Source organism: Heterodontus francisci, chromosome 18 (genome assembly GCF_036365525.1).
Source record: "Heterodontus francisci isolate sHetFra1 chromosome 18, sHetFra1.hap1, whole genome shotgun sequence".
Taxonomy (NCBI): domain Eukaryota; kingdom Metazoa; phylum Chordata; class Chondrichthyes; order Heterodontiformes; family Heterodontidae; genus Heterodontus; species Heterodontus francisci.
The window spans coordinates 28,663,897-28,685,716 of NC_090388.1; the positions used below are offsets into that span (position 1 = coordinate 28,663,897).

Consider the following 21,820-nt stretch of genomic DNA (forward strand, 5'->3'; position numbering starts at 1 on the left):
AAAATATTTAATGCTAACTCTTATTTGTTATTTCTAAAATGCATATTTATTTTCTAACTTGTTATATTTGCTGAAGTTCAGTGTAATTCCAGATTGTTAAAAGCAGAATGGAATGAAGAAGCACAAATGTTTCACTGTGACCTAATAAATTGGTGTTTATTTGATTACTGTCAGCAATTGAACCTATATCAGAGTTAGAAATCAGAGAACCCAAACAAACACTTGGGTTATAAAATTGCTCTGTGTGCTACAGCCAGCAGATACGCCAGGTTTGTGTTGGAAATGTAAATATTTTGTGTGTTTGCCCAAATATATGTTGCATGTACAGTTTCCCTCTCTTCAACTTGCTTTTGTGCATAAGCTACTGTTGCCAATTAGAGACCTCTAATTACATTTTTCCCACATTCTTAATGAGCCTTGCTCATACCATGAGGCGCACTAATTAAATATCTTTGGGGTGCTCCCAGCACTTGGCACATGATGTGTTGCGTAGATGCCGAGGACTGGAGGTGGTCTATATAGTACCAGCAGCTCTTAAAAGATTGCTCTTTACTCTTATAGCTGTACTTGTGATTCTAATAAATATAATAATATAAATAATTGGAGGGAGTTCACTGATGAGCCATTGTGGATTCTGCAGCAAAAGATTCTACAGCATTAAAGCCATGTTTGGAGGAGTAGTTTACCTTGTAATAAAGAGGCTTGCTTGAAGAATCCATTTCAAATGTTACGGGACTTACCCTAACTAGCATAAGAAATGAGGGCTTATCAAGCCTTGCATGCAGTGTGCACAGGCTATGCATTGAAAGTTTGTAGATATCACATTAATAAGCACAATAAGCATAAGGTTCATGAAGGAAGCCTAGGAAATGCATTTCAAGAAATCATGGAATCATTATTTTGCTTTTATTTATCCCTTTATAAGTGTACATATATTAAGTAGAAAATATTAAATGCAACCCGACTGTATTACCAGTTGCTTCTAAAATTGTTATATTTGCTGAAATGCATTGTAATTCCAGATTGTTAAAAACAGAATGGAATGAAGAATGTTTCACTGTTGAAATGGAAGGTTTTTGTGTCCTGATAATTTGGTGTTTATTTCAGTACTGTCCAGTGCTCACTTCTTCATGCCTCATGAAGGATGCAGGCCTCCATACTCTGTGGTATGAGTCTCCTACATGTGAATCAAGTGCCTATGACCACATTATAGGCCCATAGTGTTCCCAATCTCACAGAATTTACACAGAGTAACTTCTGCATTTCTGAATGGCCTTAAAAAGAGAAAAATGAACTCTCATTTAACACTTAGTGCTTTAAGGGTTATTTTGTCCCTTATTTAGTGAGATGTATGACCAGGAAAATGAGATTGTACATGCTGAAATAGTTGTCAGGACATCATAATACTGAAGGTGGCAGAAATGTAATATTAATGAGGAATCTTGCTACAGAACTATCTGAATTGTGTGGCTAGAATTGAATTATAGGGAACACTTCTCTAGTAGTGGCGTATGATTGGGTATGTTTCAAAATTGAGAACCCCTTAATTTGCAAGCATTGTAGATGTTGAATTTTTTTTCTTGTGAATAAAATAAACAAAATATATTGCCAATTGCTTTATATAGTATTACATTTACTATACAAGGCGATCTCTTGTGACATTGTTTACAGATTTATATCACTCTGCTCCGAACTTTACCAGCTAGTGTTGGTGGGTGGTGCTCAACATGTTATGATCAAAACACAGGGACACAGAAATAGGACTAGGCCATTCAGTCTCTCAAACCTGTTCTGCCATTCAATGAGATCATGGTTGTCCTGTATCCTAACCCTAGCCACCTGCCTTAGCTCCATATCCCTTAATTCTATTGGCTAGCAAAAATCTGTTAATCTCTGACTTAAAATTATTAACTTGAAGGGGAGTCCTTGCTCTTTCCAGCTTAGTCTCTTTCCCAAAAAGCCTTCAAGTCTCCTATGAGCTTATTCCCTGTCCCCTCTTTCTCTAATGTTATTCATTTAGTTTATAATTCTTCCTGTCTTTCTTCATAGTTGTGTTATGTCTTGATTTGCCTGTTTGTTATCCTACTCTGCTTTCAACTTGTTTTTCTCAGTAACAAAGTTCACAAAACAATTACAAAGTTGACAATTCAGCTGTCTGATTTGCACATGCATTGGAGGCATGTGGGAGGATGTTGGGATGTACGTGGCACTGCAGACACATAATGGCTCCTTGGAACTGTAGTCTTGTTGGAAGGTTTCCAGGAAAGGCCTCCAAATGTAAGGACACAGCAGGCCAGGTTGGAACTCTGCCACACTGTTTCTGCAAGGTGCACTTTTGTAAATACCTTTGTGATTTGTGTGTGTGTGTACTTCTAACATTATAAATGCCACATCTAGAGGAGTTTCCATATGGTTGCACTGGCTTTTTAACTTTAAATTGGGATTAAAAGCTTTGTGTATGTGATTGGATGAACTATAACAAAACTGAAAAAATAACCAATCATAATAAAGAAAAATGCAGACCTAAACCTTAACTAATGAGAAACAAGGACTACAACACTCAAAAGGTTTGTTTGTTGCTATGATGGTCATTCTTCTGATTCTGTTTTATTTTGATGCTATTTTGTTACTGTAATGTTGATGTATATTTAGTTTTCTCAGGTGATCATGTTGCAGCAATTTGTTGCATTTGGTTAATTTTAGGAATAAGCTTTTCATGTGAATGGATAAAGTGAAATTGAAAAATATTTTGGTTCAGCGAATTAGTATGAATAAATGGTTATATTCGGGTAAATATTGGTATGCATTATGTTCATTTTACAGATGTAGAATGCGTATACCTATTTAGCAGTGGGTTTGCCTGCATCCAATCGATGCAGGCATTGGTCTCACTGCTAAATTCGTAGGGTGCTTTATTTAGACATTAAGGCAGACACCTAAATCAGGCATTAAATACGTAAGTTAGGGGTCTGTTGAAGGACCTCTCAGACATCTGTTGCCGATGAGCAGGTCAGGTGTCAATCATGATTCTTCAGTGGCTGCCAATGAAAGTCAGGTTAAAGAAAAATATTTAAAGAAACATTCCTGCGGAACCAGGGGGAGCAGGAATGCTCTCCCAACACCACAGGAGTTGTGTGTGTGCCCCACTCTGCAGGTAGTCTGCTCCAATGCCATCTTCTGGAACTTCTGAGGACTGTTGCAGGTGAGCAGCCCTACAGTGACCTCATCATTTGGATGAGCTACCTGTGGAGGTGTGGCTAGCACCGACAGCTCATGCCAAGTATGTTGGTTTAGCTGAAGGGCCAATTTCCATCGAACCTTGGGCCCCCCAGTTTGGGTGCACGCTTGTCATGCCAAAGTCTATCCCATTAGGGTCAATATTTCAAATCTACTTTTCATCACGATGTCTGATCACTGAGAGCACCGTTCCGGGAACTTTGGTGTGTTATGTAAGATTTTTTGTGCATGTGTAGAAACGGCCCTATATTGTAAAACTTCTATGATTTGATGAATGCTTAAGAACCAACACCATCATAAAATAGATTGCATATTTTATTTTCTTTCTGTGGAACTTCACAATTTACTTCTGAATTTGCTTGCACAACAACAATGATTGCAGTTCAAAAGTAGTTTATGAGTTGTGAAGTACTTTGATATACCCTGGGATTGTGGTCAGGTAACTATGCAAATACAAGTTTTTCCTTTCTGTGAAAAGTTGTGCAATTGTCACACTTTTCCTTTAATACTATTCCTTTAACACTATAAAACAATGAAATGTGGCATCAGCTGAGTATTACTTTCAGATTTGTGCATTACTTTTATTTTTATTGATGTTAACTAAAGCAATGATGTAAAAGAATTTGAAAGGTATTACTGAGTACTCTATATGTTTGTAGCTTAGTATTTTGTATTGGGCTACAGGAGGATTAGAATTATGGGTTTCGTTTGCACTGGGAACCCTTTCATTTGCTTATTTTTAACATTAAGGTATTACAAAGCTTCACATGCATGTTGTTTGTGGTACAATAGCTATTAGATCACCAAACTTATGTCAGATAAATACATAAAATGGAAAATAAATAGTAAAGTAAGCATGTTCTGAATTGAAATCATTAAACATGTATGAGACCAAGCATTAGTGAGTGCACTGTGTTTTCACTTCTGGAACCGAGGGGGGAGTTTTAACTTGTAAATGGGATGCGGGTGTTGGTGCAGGTGCAGATGCGTGTGAGTGGTGAATGAAGGGAAAAATGTCAGTGTATCGGGAATCCGACATAAACTTCTGCATTTAACTGGTGTATGATTCGAGGCTTGTGGGAAACTCCCATGGGACAGGAGGGGTGACAATTTGATTATATAGAAGGAAAATTGTCTGAAGATTTAGCCCTGCATTCTAGCATTAGCTATCACCACACAGATTTCCCAGGCTGTCTGAAATTCACCAGGGTCCACAAGATGAGAGCACAATGACAATAGGAATTGGCAGGGCTGTGAAATTGACAGGCTGGAAAGTCTTTAAATACTGAATTAGGACAGCTGCTTCTTTGCTTAAGTGAAAGGCTTTTGCTCACAGGACTTGTTCTGAGAGTGTGCTTTCACTGCTTTGAAGTGATTTCCAAGACTTTAGAGGTCATTTCTGCAACTTGGGCTTTTTTGACTTTGATCTGCACTTCCCAGCTGCCAGCCTTCATAGCAGCATGGGAGCATGTTATGCAACACCACCTTCTCCCCAGCCACCTGCCCCTCCAAGGTACAGAGGGGGTGAAGATAGAGCTCCAGCTCGCTTGAGGCAATACCCCCAAATACTGGATATACCAAAAGAATATCAGCTTTCTGAATATGACTGGGCAACAGTGCCTCGGGAGGCTCAGGCTTTCTCGCTGAGCCATCTGCCATCTCCTGGAATAAGACCTCTTGCCGAGTGGGCCAAGTGGGTATGCGTTACCAATGGTGGTCAAGGTCACCACAGCCCTGCATTTCTTTGCATCTGGATCCTTCCACACAAACGTAATTCTCAGGTGACTGAGTCCATGTTTTCCAAGGCTGCCATTTACGTCCACTTTGCAACTGATGAGGCCAGTCAGAATTTGCTGCATATCTGGATTGCCACAAGGCCAGGGAGTCATAGATTGGACTAATGTGGCAACCAAGGCACCCTCAGATCAACCAGGAGTATTCACCAATCAAAAGGGAATTCCACTCCAAAACGTTCAGCTGGAAAGGGTTCAAAGTCATCATTGTGGAGATGATCATATTTTGTTACAGGTGATACCACATCAACATGAGTGATTGTTTTGTGTGGCATTTGGCAGTGTGATATCTAATTCGGTCACCAGTTATCTGGGAAACCCCCATCTCTCCATCTCCAATGGTCATGCACTTCTACAGTATGCTGATTTCTAATTCCTGATCCTTCACAGAGGTCATGTGATGATTACTGGAGGCACCACCCCCCCTTCCAACCCTCCCGCCAATCCTCGGTTCTCTGCCTCTCCCTGGAGTCCTGCACTCTCTTCTGCAAGAAGAGAAAGCAGAGAGTTATGACAGTGAGAAATATATTGTGATGAAAGGATGGACAGACAGCATTTGTGAAGGGTTACTGTGAGATATAGGTGTAAGACGGCAATAAGATGAGGGTGAGTATTAAGAGACTATGTGAGGAGTTGCATCAAAAGAGAGGAATGGATGAAGCAGCAAGTTGTGTTGATCTGAGGAGCGCTGCACTTGAGTGTGGCATGCCACCCAACTTTCTTTCCCCATGAGGGCATAGTGTTTAAAATCATGAGGGATCTAGACACAGTAGGTAGAGAGAATCTTTTCCCATTGGCAGAAGGGTCGAGACCAGAAGACATTGATTTAAAGTGATTGGCAAAAGAACCAACAGCAACATGAGGGAAAACCTTTTTATGCAGTGACTGGTTAGGATCTGGAATACACTAGCTGAGAGCATGGTAAAAGCAAATACAATTAGGGCTTCAAAAAGAGAATTGATAAGCACCTGAAGAGAAAAAAATTGCAGGGCTACGGAGAAAGGGTGGGGGAATGGGACTAGCTAAGTTGCTCTTGCAGAGACCTGCCATGGGCACAGCAGGCTGAATGGCCTCTTTCTGGGCTGTAACCATTCTATGAACCTCTTTTAGGATTGTATCCTTGAGCAAGGGGCCACACTCCTGCAGCTCAGCTCTTCAGCCACTTCCAGCCACGCCTGCTTTGTTTCAGTAGTTGCCCTCTTCTTCCTGTCCACTGGGAAGAGTATCTCTCTGTGGGCCCTTATAGTCCACAGCATGAACTCCAGGGATGCCTCAGAGAACTGTGGACAGCCCTCCCACATTGAGACTCCATTACTGAAGTTACTGTCTGTGTCCTGATAGTTGTAGCATGCATCCATTCTGACCCCTGATGGGGTCCCTTTAAGTAGTGTGACTCCAACAGTCAGGTGCAGGTCATGATCACATCTGCCCACTCCAATTGGTCAGGAAACCCGGAAACAAGATGCTAATACCATGACTGAGTTAAAAGGCCACGGTAAAGCCCACTTCACTAACTAAGGTACCCGACCACTGCCAGCCTGCCCTGCTGCAAGCAGGTCCATCTGTTAAAATTCTACCCCTAGATTCATCTCCAGGTCAATGGGATGAAGGTTACAGATTTTTCTGACTGGTGCTGGTTTTTGCATGCAGTCCTGCAGTGCCCAGTGAACCAGGGTTGTTCTCCTGCCTTAAGAATGATCAAAGAATGAGGGATGTACTCGGTCATGAGGTTACAGATTGTAGACCTATAGAGAATAATTTTTACCTTAACTGCTTGGGCAGTAATCGGGAAGAGTAAATCACTGACCCATTTTAGACCCCACTCAATTGTTATCCCATAATAAGATGAAAATCGATCGGGTTCTACAATGGTTGGATGATCTTCTCATCGAGATTACTGCCCAGCAACAGGGATTTACCTGCATTTTAAAGTTCTCAACCAGTTAGCTTCAGAAGTCTGGCCGCAGAAGATGGCCCAATGCTCAAAGAATTAATAAGTTGCGTTTTTATTTGTCATAACTGAGGAGCATGGGAAAGTTGATCTCACTGTGAAAACTGTATTGTCTTTTTGCATGTATCTTTTGTAAATAAACTGTGTGTTGGTCTGAAGCTGTGTTTAATTCAATGTTTTTCTTTCTTCCCTCCATGAAGAGAGGCAGCACTTGTGATCTTTCAGTAGCTAATAGATGGAGCAGCAGTTCTCTTTAAAAATCCCTGAGCCACGTGACTGTTTCACTAGATATTTGGCAGTAAAAGGTACAGAAAGTGAAATGCACATACAATCAAATCTCTGAGGGTTGTCACTTCCACCATACATGGGGTAAGATAACAACTTTGTGGGCTGAATACAGCTTTCAGAACATCAAAGAAATGTTTGTGATTTTATTAAGCAGCATATTTTTGAGTTTCAGCTGATTTAGTCTTCTGCCCCTTTTCTTGGAGATTCAAAGTTGGAACTGCACTGTGATGTACTTTGGTGAAGTTTGCTTTCTTGGCTTGTGCAAGACATTCCCAGTTGCATAATGACAGGTTCTCTTCTTCTAGTGGAGCTGATATTGCTGTGTTACTGTTGCCAAGTCACTCTCGATGATTCTGCTTGCAGAGACTTACAGTTTCAGCTGCCAAAGAATAAACTCACTTCTTAAAGGCAGCTGAGCAAAATTGTTTAGTGAGTTTTATGTAGATTTGGAACTGCTTGTCAAGTTTTCCAAAGATTTTCAAAGATTGTGTAACTTTTTGAGTAATTTAGTTTTGACTTATAAAATCATAGGATCATGGACATTTACAGCACAGAAGGGGACCATTTGACCTGTTGTGCCTGTGCTGGCGCTTTGAAAGAGCAGTCGTGCTTACTCAAAAACCTCTGCAATTTGTGCATTACCCTGTAAGTTCCTCATCCTCAAGTACCTATCTAATTCCTTTTTAAAATTATTTATGGAATCAGCTTCCACTGTCTTTTCAATTAGTATATTCCAGATCCAGACAAGTCTAAGTGAAAAACTTACTCATCTTCCCTCTAGATCTTTTGCCAATGTTTCAAATCTATGACCTTTGTTATTGACTCACTCACCAGAGGGAATAGTTTTTCTCTATCTACACTATTAAAATGCTCTCAATACCTTAAAACCTCCACTAGGTCACCTCTTAACCTTCTCAAGGAGAACAGTCCCAACTTTTCCAACGTCTTCTCATAACTTCATCCTTGGTAACATCCTGATAAACTTCCTCTGTACTCTTTTTAAGGCTTTTATATCTTTCCTGAAGTGTGGTGACTGGAATTGCCCACAATATCCAGCTGAGGCCTAACCAGTGATTTATAAAGTTCTTTATTTCTTTATTTACACACCCAAGTAACCCATATGTTTTTTAACCAACTTAAAACTTGCCCTACCACCTTTAAGGATTTGTGTGTATGAATGTGTCTGCTCATCTGCACTTTTCAAAATCATGCTATTTATTGTATACTGTCTTTCTATATTAGTCCTCCCAAAGTGCATTACCTCTCTGCATTGAACTTCACCTGCCATACTTCTGCCCATTTCACAATCCTGCCTATGTTATCCTGAAATCTACAAGTATCATCATCACGATGTATTACATTCCCAAGTTTCGTATCATCTGCAAACTTTATAATGCTGCTCCCTACACCTGCTTATAAAACGTCGTTCATAAAAATTGATGAGTAATGGACCCAAAACTGACCCTTGGAGAACACCACTGCAAACTACTTCACAGTTTGAAAAATGCGCATCCACCACCGCCCTCTGCCTTCTATGACAGATCCAATTCCATATTCATACCATCACTTTCCCCTTAGTTCCATTGGCTTCCATGGGAATAGCATTGTTTTGGTCTTTAATGTAGACCATTTTGGACTGATTGAAACAGTGGTCAGTCTACTCATAGCTCTACTTATCTAAAACATATATCTGAAAGTGTGACTTTTAAATTGCCACCTCTCAAAAAAATCACATCTCAGAGTATCACAGCTTCAAAGTGTCACAGATAGGGCTGGATTTAATGGACCCCCCTGAGGCGGGGTCGGAGGCTGGGGAGGAGAGCCCATAGAATTGCGACGGGAGGCAGGGGACAGAGGGCCCGTTGCCTCGCCGTTGCCAAGCGATTTTGTCAGGGGCAGGATAGGCCAATTGAGGCTCTTAAGTGGCCTATTAACGGCCACTTACGGCCGTCTTCTCCCGTTGGTGGTGGTGTTGGGGTGCCTGTAACATGTGCCAGTAATATGGGGCGCCCCCCCCCCCCCCCAACCCCGCCCGCAGGCTTTTGGGGGGGTGATCTCTCTTCCGTGGGCAACCTGTAACCCACAGAGGGCCCCCACTGGGAAAAACTCCTCCTCCCTGGACCTCCCCTTCCTTTGCACTACATGCCCATCCCTCGCAAGGCCTTCCGGACTGGCCCCAGCAACCCTGCCTCACTTACCTGAGGTCCAGGTCGACAGCGCTGGTCCTGGATCCAAGGCCTCTGCAATACCAACAATGGTCACCGCACCCAATACTGCTGAGCTGACGGCCCTGTAATTGGCTGGCAGCTCTTGGAGGTGGGATCCCTGTCTTTAACGGCTCAGGATCCTGGCACCGGCCACCTAAGTGCTGGAACAACGCAAACTCATGCCGAAGGGGGCTGGGAAAGACCGAGGCGGGGATCCCCCTGCCTTTTTGGCCCGACGCCAGGTGCCCTGCTGGTGCCGCAAAATCCAACCCATAGAGGCATAGAGTCATTAAGGAACTGAAGGAGGCCATTTGGCCCATCGATTCCATGTCTGTAGAGCAATCCAATCAGTCCCATTCCCCTGCTCTATCCTCATCGCTCTGCAAGTTTATTTCCCCCAAGTGCCCATCCAATTTTCTTTTGAAATCATTCATTGTCTCCATTTCCACAAACCTCATGGCAGTGAGTTCCAGCTCATCACCTCTTGCTGCATAAAAAAGTCCTTTCTCACATCCCTTGCCCAAAATCTTAAATCTGTGAGCCCTCATTTTTCTACCATCAGCTAATGGGAACAGCTTTTCTTTGTCTTCCTTATCTGAACCAGTCATAATTTTGTACACCTTTATTAAATCTCCCTCAACCTCCTTTGCTCCAAGGAGAACAACCCCAACTTCTCCAATCTAATTACAGCTAAAATCCCTCATCCCTGGGACCATTCTGTTAAGTGGCCTCTGCACCCTCTCAATGACCCTCCCATCCCTCCTAAAGTGTGGTGACCAGAACTGGATGCAATACTTTAGTTGTGGCCTAACCAGAGCTTTATAAAGGTTCAGAACTGCTCTGATGAAAGGTCACAGACCTGACACATTAACACTGTTTTTCCCTCCACAAATGCTGCCTGACCTGCTGAGTATTTCCAGCATTATCTGCTTTTGTTTCAGATTTCCAGCATCTGCAGTATTTTGCTCTTCTTCAGAATAACTTCCCTGCTTTTGTACTCAATACCTCTATTTATGAAGCCCAAGATCGCATATGCTTTGCTAACTACTCTATCAATATGTCCTGCCATCTTCAAAGATCTGTGCACATGAACCCCCAGGTCCCTCTGCCCCTGTATACTCTTTAGAACTGTGCCACTTACTCTATATTGCCTCACCCTATCCCTTCTGCCAAAATGTATCTCCTCACACTTCACTGTATGAAATTCCATCTGCCACATGTCTGCCCATTCTGCTAGCCTATCTATGTCCTGTTGCAGTCGGTTGGTATCATCCTCACTGTTTGCCACTCCTCCAAGTTTGATATCATCAGCAAATTTTGAAATTCTATTCTGTATTTCAATATTCAATATATCAATAAAAGTAGTGGTCCTCGCATTGTCTACCATCCTCCAGTCTGAAAAACAACCCTTTACCACGACTCACTATTATCTGTCCTTATGCCAAATTTTTATCTGACAGTGACCCTCCTATTCCATGAGCCTCAATTTTCTTAACCAGCATTTTATGTGGTACTTTGTCAAATGCTTTCTTAAAATCCATATAGATAATATCCGTTGCTTTCCCTTCATCAACCTTCACTGTTACTTCATCAAAAAATTCAATTAAATTAGTCAAGCACGATCTGCCTTTTATGAATCCGTGCTAAGTCTCCTTAATTAACTCAAACCTCTCCAAGCGCCTGTTGAGTTATTTCCCTGATTATTGTTTCTAAAACCTTACCACCATTGATGTTAAAGTAACTGGCCTGTAGTCACTCAGAGTGTCCTTACACCCTTTCTTGAATTTGCCACTCTCCAATCCTCTGCACCTCCTCTATATCTAGGAAAGATTGGAAGATTACAGCAAGCCCTTCTGCTATCTGCACTTCCAGTTCCTTTAGCAACCTGGGATGCAAGCTATCTGGACCAGGTAACTTATTCACTCTTAGCATAGCCAGCCTCTCTAGTACATCTTGCCTATCAATGTTCACCCCATCCATTACCTCTACCATCTCTGCTTCCACCGATTTTTTACCAGCATCCTCTTCCTTAGTAAACACTGATAGAAAGTACTCATTAAGTTTTCTAGCCTTACTCTGCACCTCTAAGCATATATCATCCTCTGTGTCCCTAATAGGCCCCACCCCGTCTCTTACTACCCATTTACTATTTACGTGCCAGTAGAAGATTTTTGGGTTCTCTTTTATGTTAACTGCCATTCTATTCTCATATTCTTTCTTTGCCAGTCTTATTTTCCTCTTCACTTCCCATCTCAACTTATTGTATTTGGCCTGGTTCTCGCTTGAGGAATTCACCTGACATGCACCATACACCCTCTTTTTTTGTTTCATCATATTCTCTATCTCCCTTAGCATGCAGGGAACCCTGGCTTTGGTTCCCTTAACTTTTGCCTTTGTTGCAATGTACCTGGCCTGTACCTGAAACATCTCATCTTTAAAGTTCACCCGTTGTTCCGTTACCATTTTCCCTGGCTAGATCCCATCTCATCGTATTGAAGTTAGCCTCTTCCAATTTAGAATTCTATTTTAGTTTGAACCTTGCTCTTCTCCATTACTAATCTAAACCTTATGAAACAATGATCACTCTTAACGAAGCGTTTCCCCCACAGACACATGGTCCACTTGTCCCACCTCATTCCCCAGCACCAGATCCAGCAATGCCTCCTTGTTGGACCGAGAACACATTTCAGAAATATATCCCACTCCTTTCCCTTTACTCTAACATCTAATCGATATTTGGCCATTTTCGAAATGCAGTGTCAATCAGGCAGTCAACTGCCTGCTGTCAGGGTTTCCATGCCTTTGATCACAAACATTACGCCAATAAGTTGTCCGGCAGCTCTTCAGTCCCAGCAGTGCCACTGGGAATGGTGGCCACTGCTGGCACTGCAGCATGCCCAGAGCAGCAGCCAAGGAGGAGGCTCCGGAATTAAGGTAAGTGGGGTTAGGCTCTTCAGGGCCATTCAAGCAAGCCCCAATGAGGGAGGTGGAGGGTAGCTAGTGAGTGCGAGTTGGGGTTTGTCTTTCAGCGGGGTAGCCCTTGTCTTCGGCAGCTCTCTGTGGGCCACAGGGTGCCTGATCAGGAGGTCCCCACCCTCCCTCGAGTCCCCAAGGAGGCCACCAGCTTTTACTGGGTAGCCTGCCCATGTGGCAGAGGTACTCCCACCCCCGCTGCCTGTAAAATAAGGGACTCAATTGGCCTCTGGGCAGAAAGGCTATCTTTGACCTTCCCTAACTGCCCCAGTAAAATTCCATAGCGTTGAGAAGGCGATGGGTACTTCACCAACCACCCCCCCCCCTCCTCTCGCCATTTTATGCCCACCCCCACCCCCCTCCCCCCCACCATCCATCTCCCAGCCTGTTCCTAGAGAACTGGTAAAATCCAGCCTGAAGTGTCCTGAAGTTCCCACATGGCGCAGGAATTACAAGCAACGGGTCTCAGTTGCCGATCCGTGATCTAAGAAAATAATCTCTAATCCCTCTTTTAGAATCTAGTTAATACCTTATATGAACTATTAAGCTTAATTAAGGCCTCTAGACCTGCTCTATGCTAATACTCTTAATACTAATTCGCTTATTGTTATACATAGCCCAATTGAAATTTTGTTTATTATCTTAACTAGTTCAGCTGTAAATTTCATACAATACTTTATAGCTTCTCAGTCCTAGTTTAAACCACTGCCCTAGTTTTCTCTGTCACTCTCCTTTATCCTCTGCCACACTGCTGCTGATGTCTCCAATCGAGTCCACACTGTTCTCTTGCTCTCTATTCTGCGCTGCTATGGCTGGTGTCTCTGATCAGGTCCGCATTGTTCCTCCACATACTGTCCCACTGTCTCTCTCTTTTCTCCTTTGCTGTCTCATTTGGTGTCTGATCAGGTCCATGCTTCCATGTGGCAGAAAAATCATAAATGTCTTGAATAATCATAGAAAAAAACCCTGAAAATGTTGGACATCTGAAATAAAGGCAGTAAAGAGAAAAGCACCCTTAATGCAAGAAGACCATTTTAGTTCAAATGCTATCAATGCCAGTTGCTCACTGAATCCCAGAGAGAAATGCTAGAGAAATGGCATGAAGTTGTGCAAAAATTACATCTGTGATTGACAGTTTACAATAACAACTTTCATTTACATAGCATCTTTAAAATACAAAAATATTCGAAGTCACTTCACAGAAGCAATAAGGAAAAATGGATGCTGAGCCAAAGAAGTGAGTTTAAGCAAAGTATCTAAAACTTAGGGCAAAGAAGAGGATTTTAAGGAATGCTTAAAAGAGGAGAAGGAACCAGACAAGTGGAGAGGTTTAATGAAGGAGTTCTGAGAGCCAAAGGTTGGAAAGCATGGCTGCCATCGGTGGGGCAAAGAGAGAGAGGGTGCACAAATGGTCTGAGTCAGAGGAACGGAGAGTTTAGAGTGGTGATCATAGTATAGGTGAAAGTTACAGAAACAGGGAAGAGGAATTTAAACACATAGATTGAGAATTTTAAATCTGAGGCACTAGATCAGAAATTGTTGTAGGTTATCAAAGACAGGTTTGATGGGCAAGTGGGAATTGGTGCATGAAAAGATAGGGGCAGCAGAGTTTTGAATGAGTTGAAGTTTACAGAGGATGGTGGATCAGGCAAACATTGAGTCTGGAGATGACAAAGGCATAAATGAAGGTTTCAGGAGTAAATGGGCTGAGGTTGGGGGGATGGTAGTGTCGTGATAATGTCACTGAACTTGAAATCTAGGTTAATGCCTTGGGTATATGGGTTCAAATCCCACCAGGGCAGTTGGTAGAATTTAAATTCAATTAACTAATAACAATTTGGAATTGAAAGTTAGTCTCAGTAATGGTGCCATGAAACTATCATCAACTGTTATTTTAAAAAAAACATCTGGTTCACTAACGTGTTTTAGGGAAGGAAATCTGCCATTCTTACTTTATCTGGCTGACATGTGACCACAGACCCACAGCAATGTGGTTGACTCTTAACTGCCCTCTGAAATGGCCTTGAAAGCCATTCAGTTGTCAAGGGCATTTAGGGATGGACAACAAATGCTGACCTTGCCAGTGAAGCCCACATCCCATGAAAGAATAAAAAAAAAGTAGGACAGAGGTAGGCAATATTATGAATGTGGGCATAGGTGGTATTTCTGATGGAGAGGATATAGAACCGGAAGTGATTACAGCCTTCTGATCTTTTCCAATCTAAACATTTAGCACTCCTGGCTAAACATTATTTATCATCCTGGAATTCATAATCCTGTTGAGGACATGTTGTAACACCCAGATCCAGATTCTTGCATAAGTTATTATTTATTGCACCAGGTCCAGGTGATAACAAGCTATCTCCAGAATTTCCCAGTGAGTCTTGTAAGGGACAGAACTCTGCTTGCCCCTTAACATAAGGCAATGGAGCCAAGAGGTGCATGAGTTTAAAATTCCCCAAAACCTCTTGATACACAAATATGCTTATTCAGTGCTGTGAGTTGTACAGACCTGATGAATTAATGTACACTGATTATTGATCATTTTTGTGTAACGTCAAGACATGGCTGTTGTGAATATTGCTTTAATTGCTTTAATACTGATTAACATACTACTGAATATGTAAATAATCTAGTATACATCATCACAGGAAGTGATGCAAGTTAACGTGTGAAACAATAGTTGGAGCAGTGTTAGTCAGCAGGCAGCATGTGTATTGAAGAGCTCTCCTAGAATCCTGTTATTCTTCAATAAAGAGCCCTTTGTTTAGTTTACCAATCATTGTTATAGTGTTTGGTACATTAGTGTTAAGAACCAATAACACAACAATGGCCACATTGACAATTATGTGTGCCGTTTCAGCTCACCTATAAAACAAAAGAAATTGAAATTAAAATGAGCTCTCGCTCTCAATTTTAGACCCTAGTACCCAGATCTGTTCAGCTATTTAAACACTTTGAAGATCCCAATGCCTAATCCATGAAGCATGACAGAAATCTTTGCATCCTCATTGGCTACAGGTGAGGTCCCAGAGGACTGAAGAATAGCCAGTGTTGTTCCTTTGTTTAAGAAGGGTGGTAAGGATAATCCAGGAAATTATAGGCCGGTGAGCCTTACGTCAGTGGTAGGGAAACTATTAGAGAAGATTCTTCAGGACAGGATTTACTCCCATTTGGAAACAAACAAACTTATTAGCTAGAGACAGCATGGTTTTGTGAAGGGGAGGTCGTGTCTTACTAATTTGATTGAGTTTTTTGAGGAAGTGACGAAGATGATTGATGAGGGAAGGGCGGTGGATGTTGTCTGTATGGACTTTAGTAAAGCCTTTGACAAGGTCCCGCATGGCAGACTGGTGCAAAAGGTGAAGTCACACGGGATCAGAGGTGAGCTGGCAAGATGGATACAGAACTGGCTCAGTCACAGAAGACAGAGGGTAACAGTGGATGGGTGTTTTTCTGAATGGAGGGATGTGACTAGTGGTGTTCCGCAGGGATCAGTGCTGGGACCTTTGCTGTTTGTAGTATATATAAATGATTTGGAGGAAAATGTAGTTTGCGGACGACACAAAGGTTGGTGGAGTTGCGGATAATGATGAGGATTGTCAGAGGATACGGCAGGATATAGATCGGTTGGAGACTTGGGCGGAGAAATGGCAGATGGAGTTTAATCCGGACAAATGTGAGGAAATGCATTTTGGAAGTTCTAATGCAGGTGGGAGGTATACAGTAAATGGCAGAACCCTTAGGAGTATTGACAGGCAGAGAGATCTGGGCGTACAGGTCCACAGGTCACTGAAAGTGGCAACGCAGGTGGATAAGGTAGTCAAGAAGGCATACGGCATGCTTGCCTTCATCGGTCGGGGCATAGAGTATAAAAACTGGCAAGTCATGTTGCAGCTGTACAGAACCTTAGTTAGGCCACACTTAGAATATTGCGTGCAATTCTGGTCACCATACTACCAGAAGGACGTGGAGGCTTTGGAGAGGGTACAGAGGAGGTTTACCAGGATGTTGCCTGGTCTGGAGGGCATTAGCTATGAGGAGAGGTTGGAAAAACTCGGATTGTTTTCACTGGAACGACGGAGGTGGAGGGGCGACATGATAAAGGTTTACAAAGTTATGAGCGGCATGGATAGAGTGGATAGTCAGAAGCTTTTTCCCAGGGTGGAAGAGTCTGTTACTAGGGGACATAGGTTTAAGGTGCGAGGGGCAAAGTTTAGGGGGGATGTGCGAGGAAAGTTTTTTACACAGACGGTGGTGAATGCCTGGAACTTGCTGCCAGGGGAGGTGGTGGAAGTAGATACGATAGCGATGTTTAAGAGACATCTTTACAAATATATGAATAGGAAGGGAATAAAGGGATTTGGGCCCCGGAAGTGCAGAAAGTGTTAGTTTAGGCAGGCATCAAGATCGGCGCAGGCTTGGAGGGCCGAATGGCCTGTTCCTGTGCTGTACTGTTCTTCGTTCTTTGTTCTTGTTCAAGTAGCTGGTTAATTTGATAAGGTGCTGGCTTATTTTGACTTCAGCTATCCTAGCCTTTACCCAGTGTTTTTCTCAGTGTATTTATTTTAATGAATTCATAAACACATTTCGAAACAATTGCCTGGAATTTCTGTGGAGTTTCCCTAACAGAAGATCAGTGTTTACAATGTTTTTCCAGCACTTCTGCTAAAGTTACGGCAGGACATTGGGGGAACCCCACAGAAATTCTCCCACAACATGTTAAATACTTTGTAAAAACTAAGGCACAGTTGAAAATATCAAGTTGATATTCTGTCCGATCTTTATTAGCATGAAAACAGATTAGCAGTTGGTTATAGCTTTACCTTGTAACTAATTGGACCTCATTGTCACAGTGCACAAATTTTCATTTTTATTGCTTCTCCATTGTTGTCATTATTCGTCCAATCTATTTTGCTATATTCTTTTTTTGTTTGCTGACTATCTAAATCCTGATTCTGCACATGGTATCATTATTCATTGCAGTTATGTAAGCCAATGGACCAGTAACTTTTGCTGTTTTCCTTAAACGTTAAAAGAAAAATGGAGGATTAAAGGAATCAAAAGGTGAGAAAATGAAAAGAGAATAAAGCAAAATATTGGAAGCCCAGAATGTTGGAACACTAAAGGTATTTTTTGAAGTCTTGCTCTCAATGGGGAGTCTTGCTTGCAGGCAGTGCTTATCAGAGATTTGTGAACATGGAAGTCATATGCAGCACACACCTGAGTTCTTGACAAGGAGGCAAGGGTCCTTGCCAGTAGCAGATATTATAAAATTCCCTACAATATTTTCTCATCTATCTCTTGAGTTCTAATCTAGCCTGGAATGATGGATAGTTTTTCCACATGCTCTAATTCTTTATGAAAAAGCCTGAACTGCAAACTGAAACCTAGGGCTGAATTGTACCAGCCCCCCCACCACACCCCCCACCCCCCCGCCCCACCCCACCGACGTCAGGGGTGATGGTGGGGGTGGAACCTGCAAAATGCCTCCAGGAGAGGCCCACCATGGGCCTCGACACAGGAAGGCATATTGCCGCCACTGGCAAGACCTCATGGCGGCCCCCCCACTGCTCGGTGATGGTCCGAAATTTAAATATTTAAATGTTTGAAAATGATTGAAATAAATACTTACCCGCTCCCACCATCCATTCCATTATCACATTGATGGCAACGGCCATCACTCCCTTGCCGTCGGATCTCTGTACAGAGATCCAGTGCAGGACACTGGTGGGGTGGGGGGAGCATGGAAATTATTTCAGTGTGGGATAGGGGGAGCAGGGAAAACAGTTCTGGTTGATAGAGTGGATGGTGGGAAGGGATTGAAGGTAAAAGTTACTGAACTTTGCGGGAGAAGGTCTGGTACTCAAGTTAAGTTTTTTTTTTGGGGGGTGGTGGTGAGAGGGCAAGGAATAAAGTAAATGGAGATATTGGGGGGTGTTGGGAGAGGGAATGGAAACATTTCTTTCATTGCTCAAATAAATTTTAATGTGCCTATTTCTTTAAATATTGAAATTCAATGGCAGTGGCGCCATTGCCGGGTACCAATTTCCCGCCTCCTCCCCCGAGATCGGCGGTGAGCTGGTTTAGCCCCCAATGTTAAACAAATTCTTTATCCAACATCATACAACATGATGTAGCAAAACGAAAGAGATAGTGTTTGATTGCCAACCTCACAACACCATCCTTAGCATCCTATCTATATCTTGTGAGATAATCATAATTAGGTAGCTTTATTCAATTTCTTACAGTCAATATTTATGAAGGAAAAAATGCATTAGAGAAGTTTTATTTTCCATTGAATGCTGTCTGGTTAGGTTTGTGGTTGACAGTTTTGAGTGCTAATTGGGAGACCTAACAGTTTAAAATGAATATTGCTGCGGTACCAGGTTGGAATATTGCAGGATTATAATTAGTTTATCAAAGAAACAACTGAGTCTGAAGTGTACTGAGTTTACGTCAGTACAAAATTAGAAGATACCCACGACAGAGGCAAAAGTGGACTAAACAGAGAAATTTGGATTACTTAATCAGCATTAACATTGGACATAATTATCACTTACGGAACCATAATGTTGAACTACATTAGTTCAATAAGTAGCACTACGAAGCACTTGCACGAAAGAAATGCCTACAATTTATACAAATCTGTTGTGTTTTGTCTGAAGGTGAGGGAACGTCTACGAATTGCTCTGGAGCGGGTATCCACACTGGAAGAGGAATTGTCAGCTGCTAACCAGGAGGTAACAAGTTTAAACACATTTCTCTTTGGTTAGGCTATTTTTGCCTTTATTTTACCACATACCATGTGGCTTACACGACAATTACATGAAATGTCACCAAATTATGAGTTATGGTTGATATTCTGCTAGCCAAGCTCCACTGCTACCAACATGTGATCGCAGCAACTTATCATGCCACAAAGAGTAGAATCAAATGGGTGTTGATGCTAGGCAGTTATATTTGTTTGTGATATTTCCCTCTGAACCTAAACTGTGAAATCTTTCATAGCCATTTGTGTATTAGGTTATTCTGACATGGTTTTATCTATCCGCACTTAAAATAACAGGGGTTGGTTATCTCAGTTGGCTAGACAGCTAGAGTGTGATGCAGAAATATGCCAATAGCTTGGGTTCAATCCCTGTATTGGCTGTGGTAGTCTTTGCCTTGTCCCATGCTTGAGGAGTGCTGCCCTTCAAGCTATACATTACCAACTGTCTCTCTCTAATGGAGAGTGATGCGAATGGTCCTTTGGGACTACAGCTAGAACAACAACTTAAAAAGACTGAAAACTGTTTTGTGGAGCATTTAATATATCAACCATTTTTCTCTGCGCATTTAACAACAATAAAACACTTTCTTTTTAGAAATGAAAGGGTAAGTTTACAATCACACTCTGCCAGTGCAGAAACCACACTTGGACACAATGTGGGTCTGAGGTTAGGCTACTGCAGTGAACAAAATTGTATTTTGATATTGCTTGTAGTGTATCAAGTTGGCTGAAGAGTTGCATCTGTGATGGTGGGGACTTCAGGAAGAAGCCCAGATGGATCATCCACTCATCACTTTTGGCTGAAAATGATTGAAAATACTTTAGCCCTGTCTTTTGCACACACTTGCTGGGCTCCACCAGTATTATGGATGGGGATGTTCATAGAGCTTCCTCCTCCTGTTAGTTGTTTAATTATCGACCACCATTCCTGACTGAATGTGTCAGAACTGTAGAGCTTTGATCTGATCCATTGGTTGTAAGATCGCTTAGTCCTATCTATAGCAGTGGTTCACAAACTGGATTCCACGGACACCTTGGGATCCATGGAGACTTTCCAGAGTGCCCCGTAATATCTGAATGAGTGGCGGCTGAAGATGTTATGTGGCGATTAAATGAAGATCGCATCACTCATTAGCAGCACATTCACGAACCTTTGAGTTATTGCCAATAATTGTGAGAAAACCAAGGACTGCCCATCACTCCATGAGCTCTTCCTCACTTCCAACCGTAACCACACTCATGTAGGACTAAATCAAACGCTCGCAAATGTGCTGCTAATGACTGATGTGATCCTCACCCAATTGCCACATGACATCTCAATGAGCCAATGAAAGGTTAGGGAATTATTTCTTGCAAGTTTTTTTTTTCTATAAAACCATTCCTGTGCGCATGAGTGCTGATAAAAGAAAATAAACAAATTAAATTGGCGGTGGTAACTGAACAATAGGAAAATATCTGTTTTGAAATGTAGAGGATCTAAAGAAGCAAGCCAAGATCGTTGGACTTGTCTGGGGTTATACTGCATGCTGTAAGTTTAAATTGATGTCTTGCATCTGGTGTAAACGAAAGCCAGCTGCTGATGGTCATCTGCAAAGAGAAGAGTGGTTAGCCTACTGTGGGAGCCCCTTGGCAAAGATTTCACAGTACTCTGTTGCTTCATGAGTTATGATAGTACAGGTCCTATCTGGACTTGTAGAATAAGTTATGAGTGTCATTGTCAAACATCACACTGAGGATAGTCAGACTCTGCAGTGAGAAACAGGCACATTCATCTCACTGATGTATTTAAATAAATACTTGCTTTCTTAAAAGCATTACTCCTTACATACAATACTTTCATATTATGAGTACTGTGATATTATAATTTAGATGGGTAGGTCTGTGATTACTAATCCATTTGAAAGGGGGTCCTTCAACCAAAAGGTTTGAGAACAATTAGTCTATAGCTTGCTGCTTCCACTGTTCAGCATGCGTGTAGTCCTGTGTTGTAGCTTCATCAGGTTGGCACCTAATTTTTAGATATGCTTGTGTTGCTCCTGGCGAGCTCTTCTGCACTCTTCATTAAACCCGGGTTAGTTGCTTGGTTTGAGGTAATGGTAGCGGGAGGGTTATGCCGGGCACAAGTTTACAGATTGCAGTAGAATACAATTCTGCTTCTGCTGAAGGTCCACAGTGCTTCACGGATGCTCAGTTTTGAGCTGCTGGACCTGTCCCAATCTATTCCATTTAGCATGGTGGTAGTGCCACACAGCACAATTCGTCTCCACAAAGTGGTCACTCCTACCAATACCGACATGGACATAGGCACCTACGACAGGAAGATTGGCAAGGACAAAGTCAAATAAATTTCTCCCTCGTGCTGGTGTTGTCACTACCTTTCACAAGTTCAATTTGGCAGCTATTTCCTTCAGAACTCAGCCAGCTAGGTTAGTAATGGTGGTACTGAGCCACTCTTGGTGATGAACATTGAAGTCCCCCACCCAGGGTACATTCAGTGCCCTTGCTACTCTCAGTGCTTCTTCCAAGTGGTGTTCAATATGTCCATGTTTGTCCCTATGCCATGAGACTTAATGGGGACACAGAAAATGGAGAGAACTCC

At 42.2% G+C, this 21,820-nt stretch overlaps 1 protein-coding gene across 3 annotated transcripts in view; it reads left to right on the forward strand.

The window, feature by feature from the left end:
* ppfia2 (PTPRF interacting protein alpha 2) overlaps nucleotides 1-21,820 on the forward strand; it is a 572,863-nt gene that overhangs the window by 293,690 nt on the left and 257,353 nt on the right. For 2 of the 3 annotated variants that reach the window (XM_068051210.1, XM_068051211.1), the window contains one exon: nucleotides 19,118-19,192. The exons of the other annotated variant lie outside the window; for it this stretch is intronic. In XM_068051210.1, the coding sequence (XP_067907311.1) occupies nucleotides 19,118-19,192 (75 nt within the window). The remainder of the gene's footprint in view (nucleotides 1-19,117; nucleotides 19,193-21,820) is intronic. 3 annotated transcript variants of the gene reach the window in all.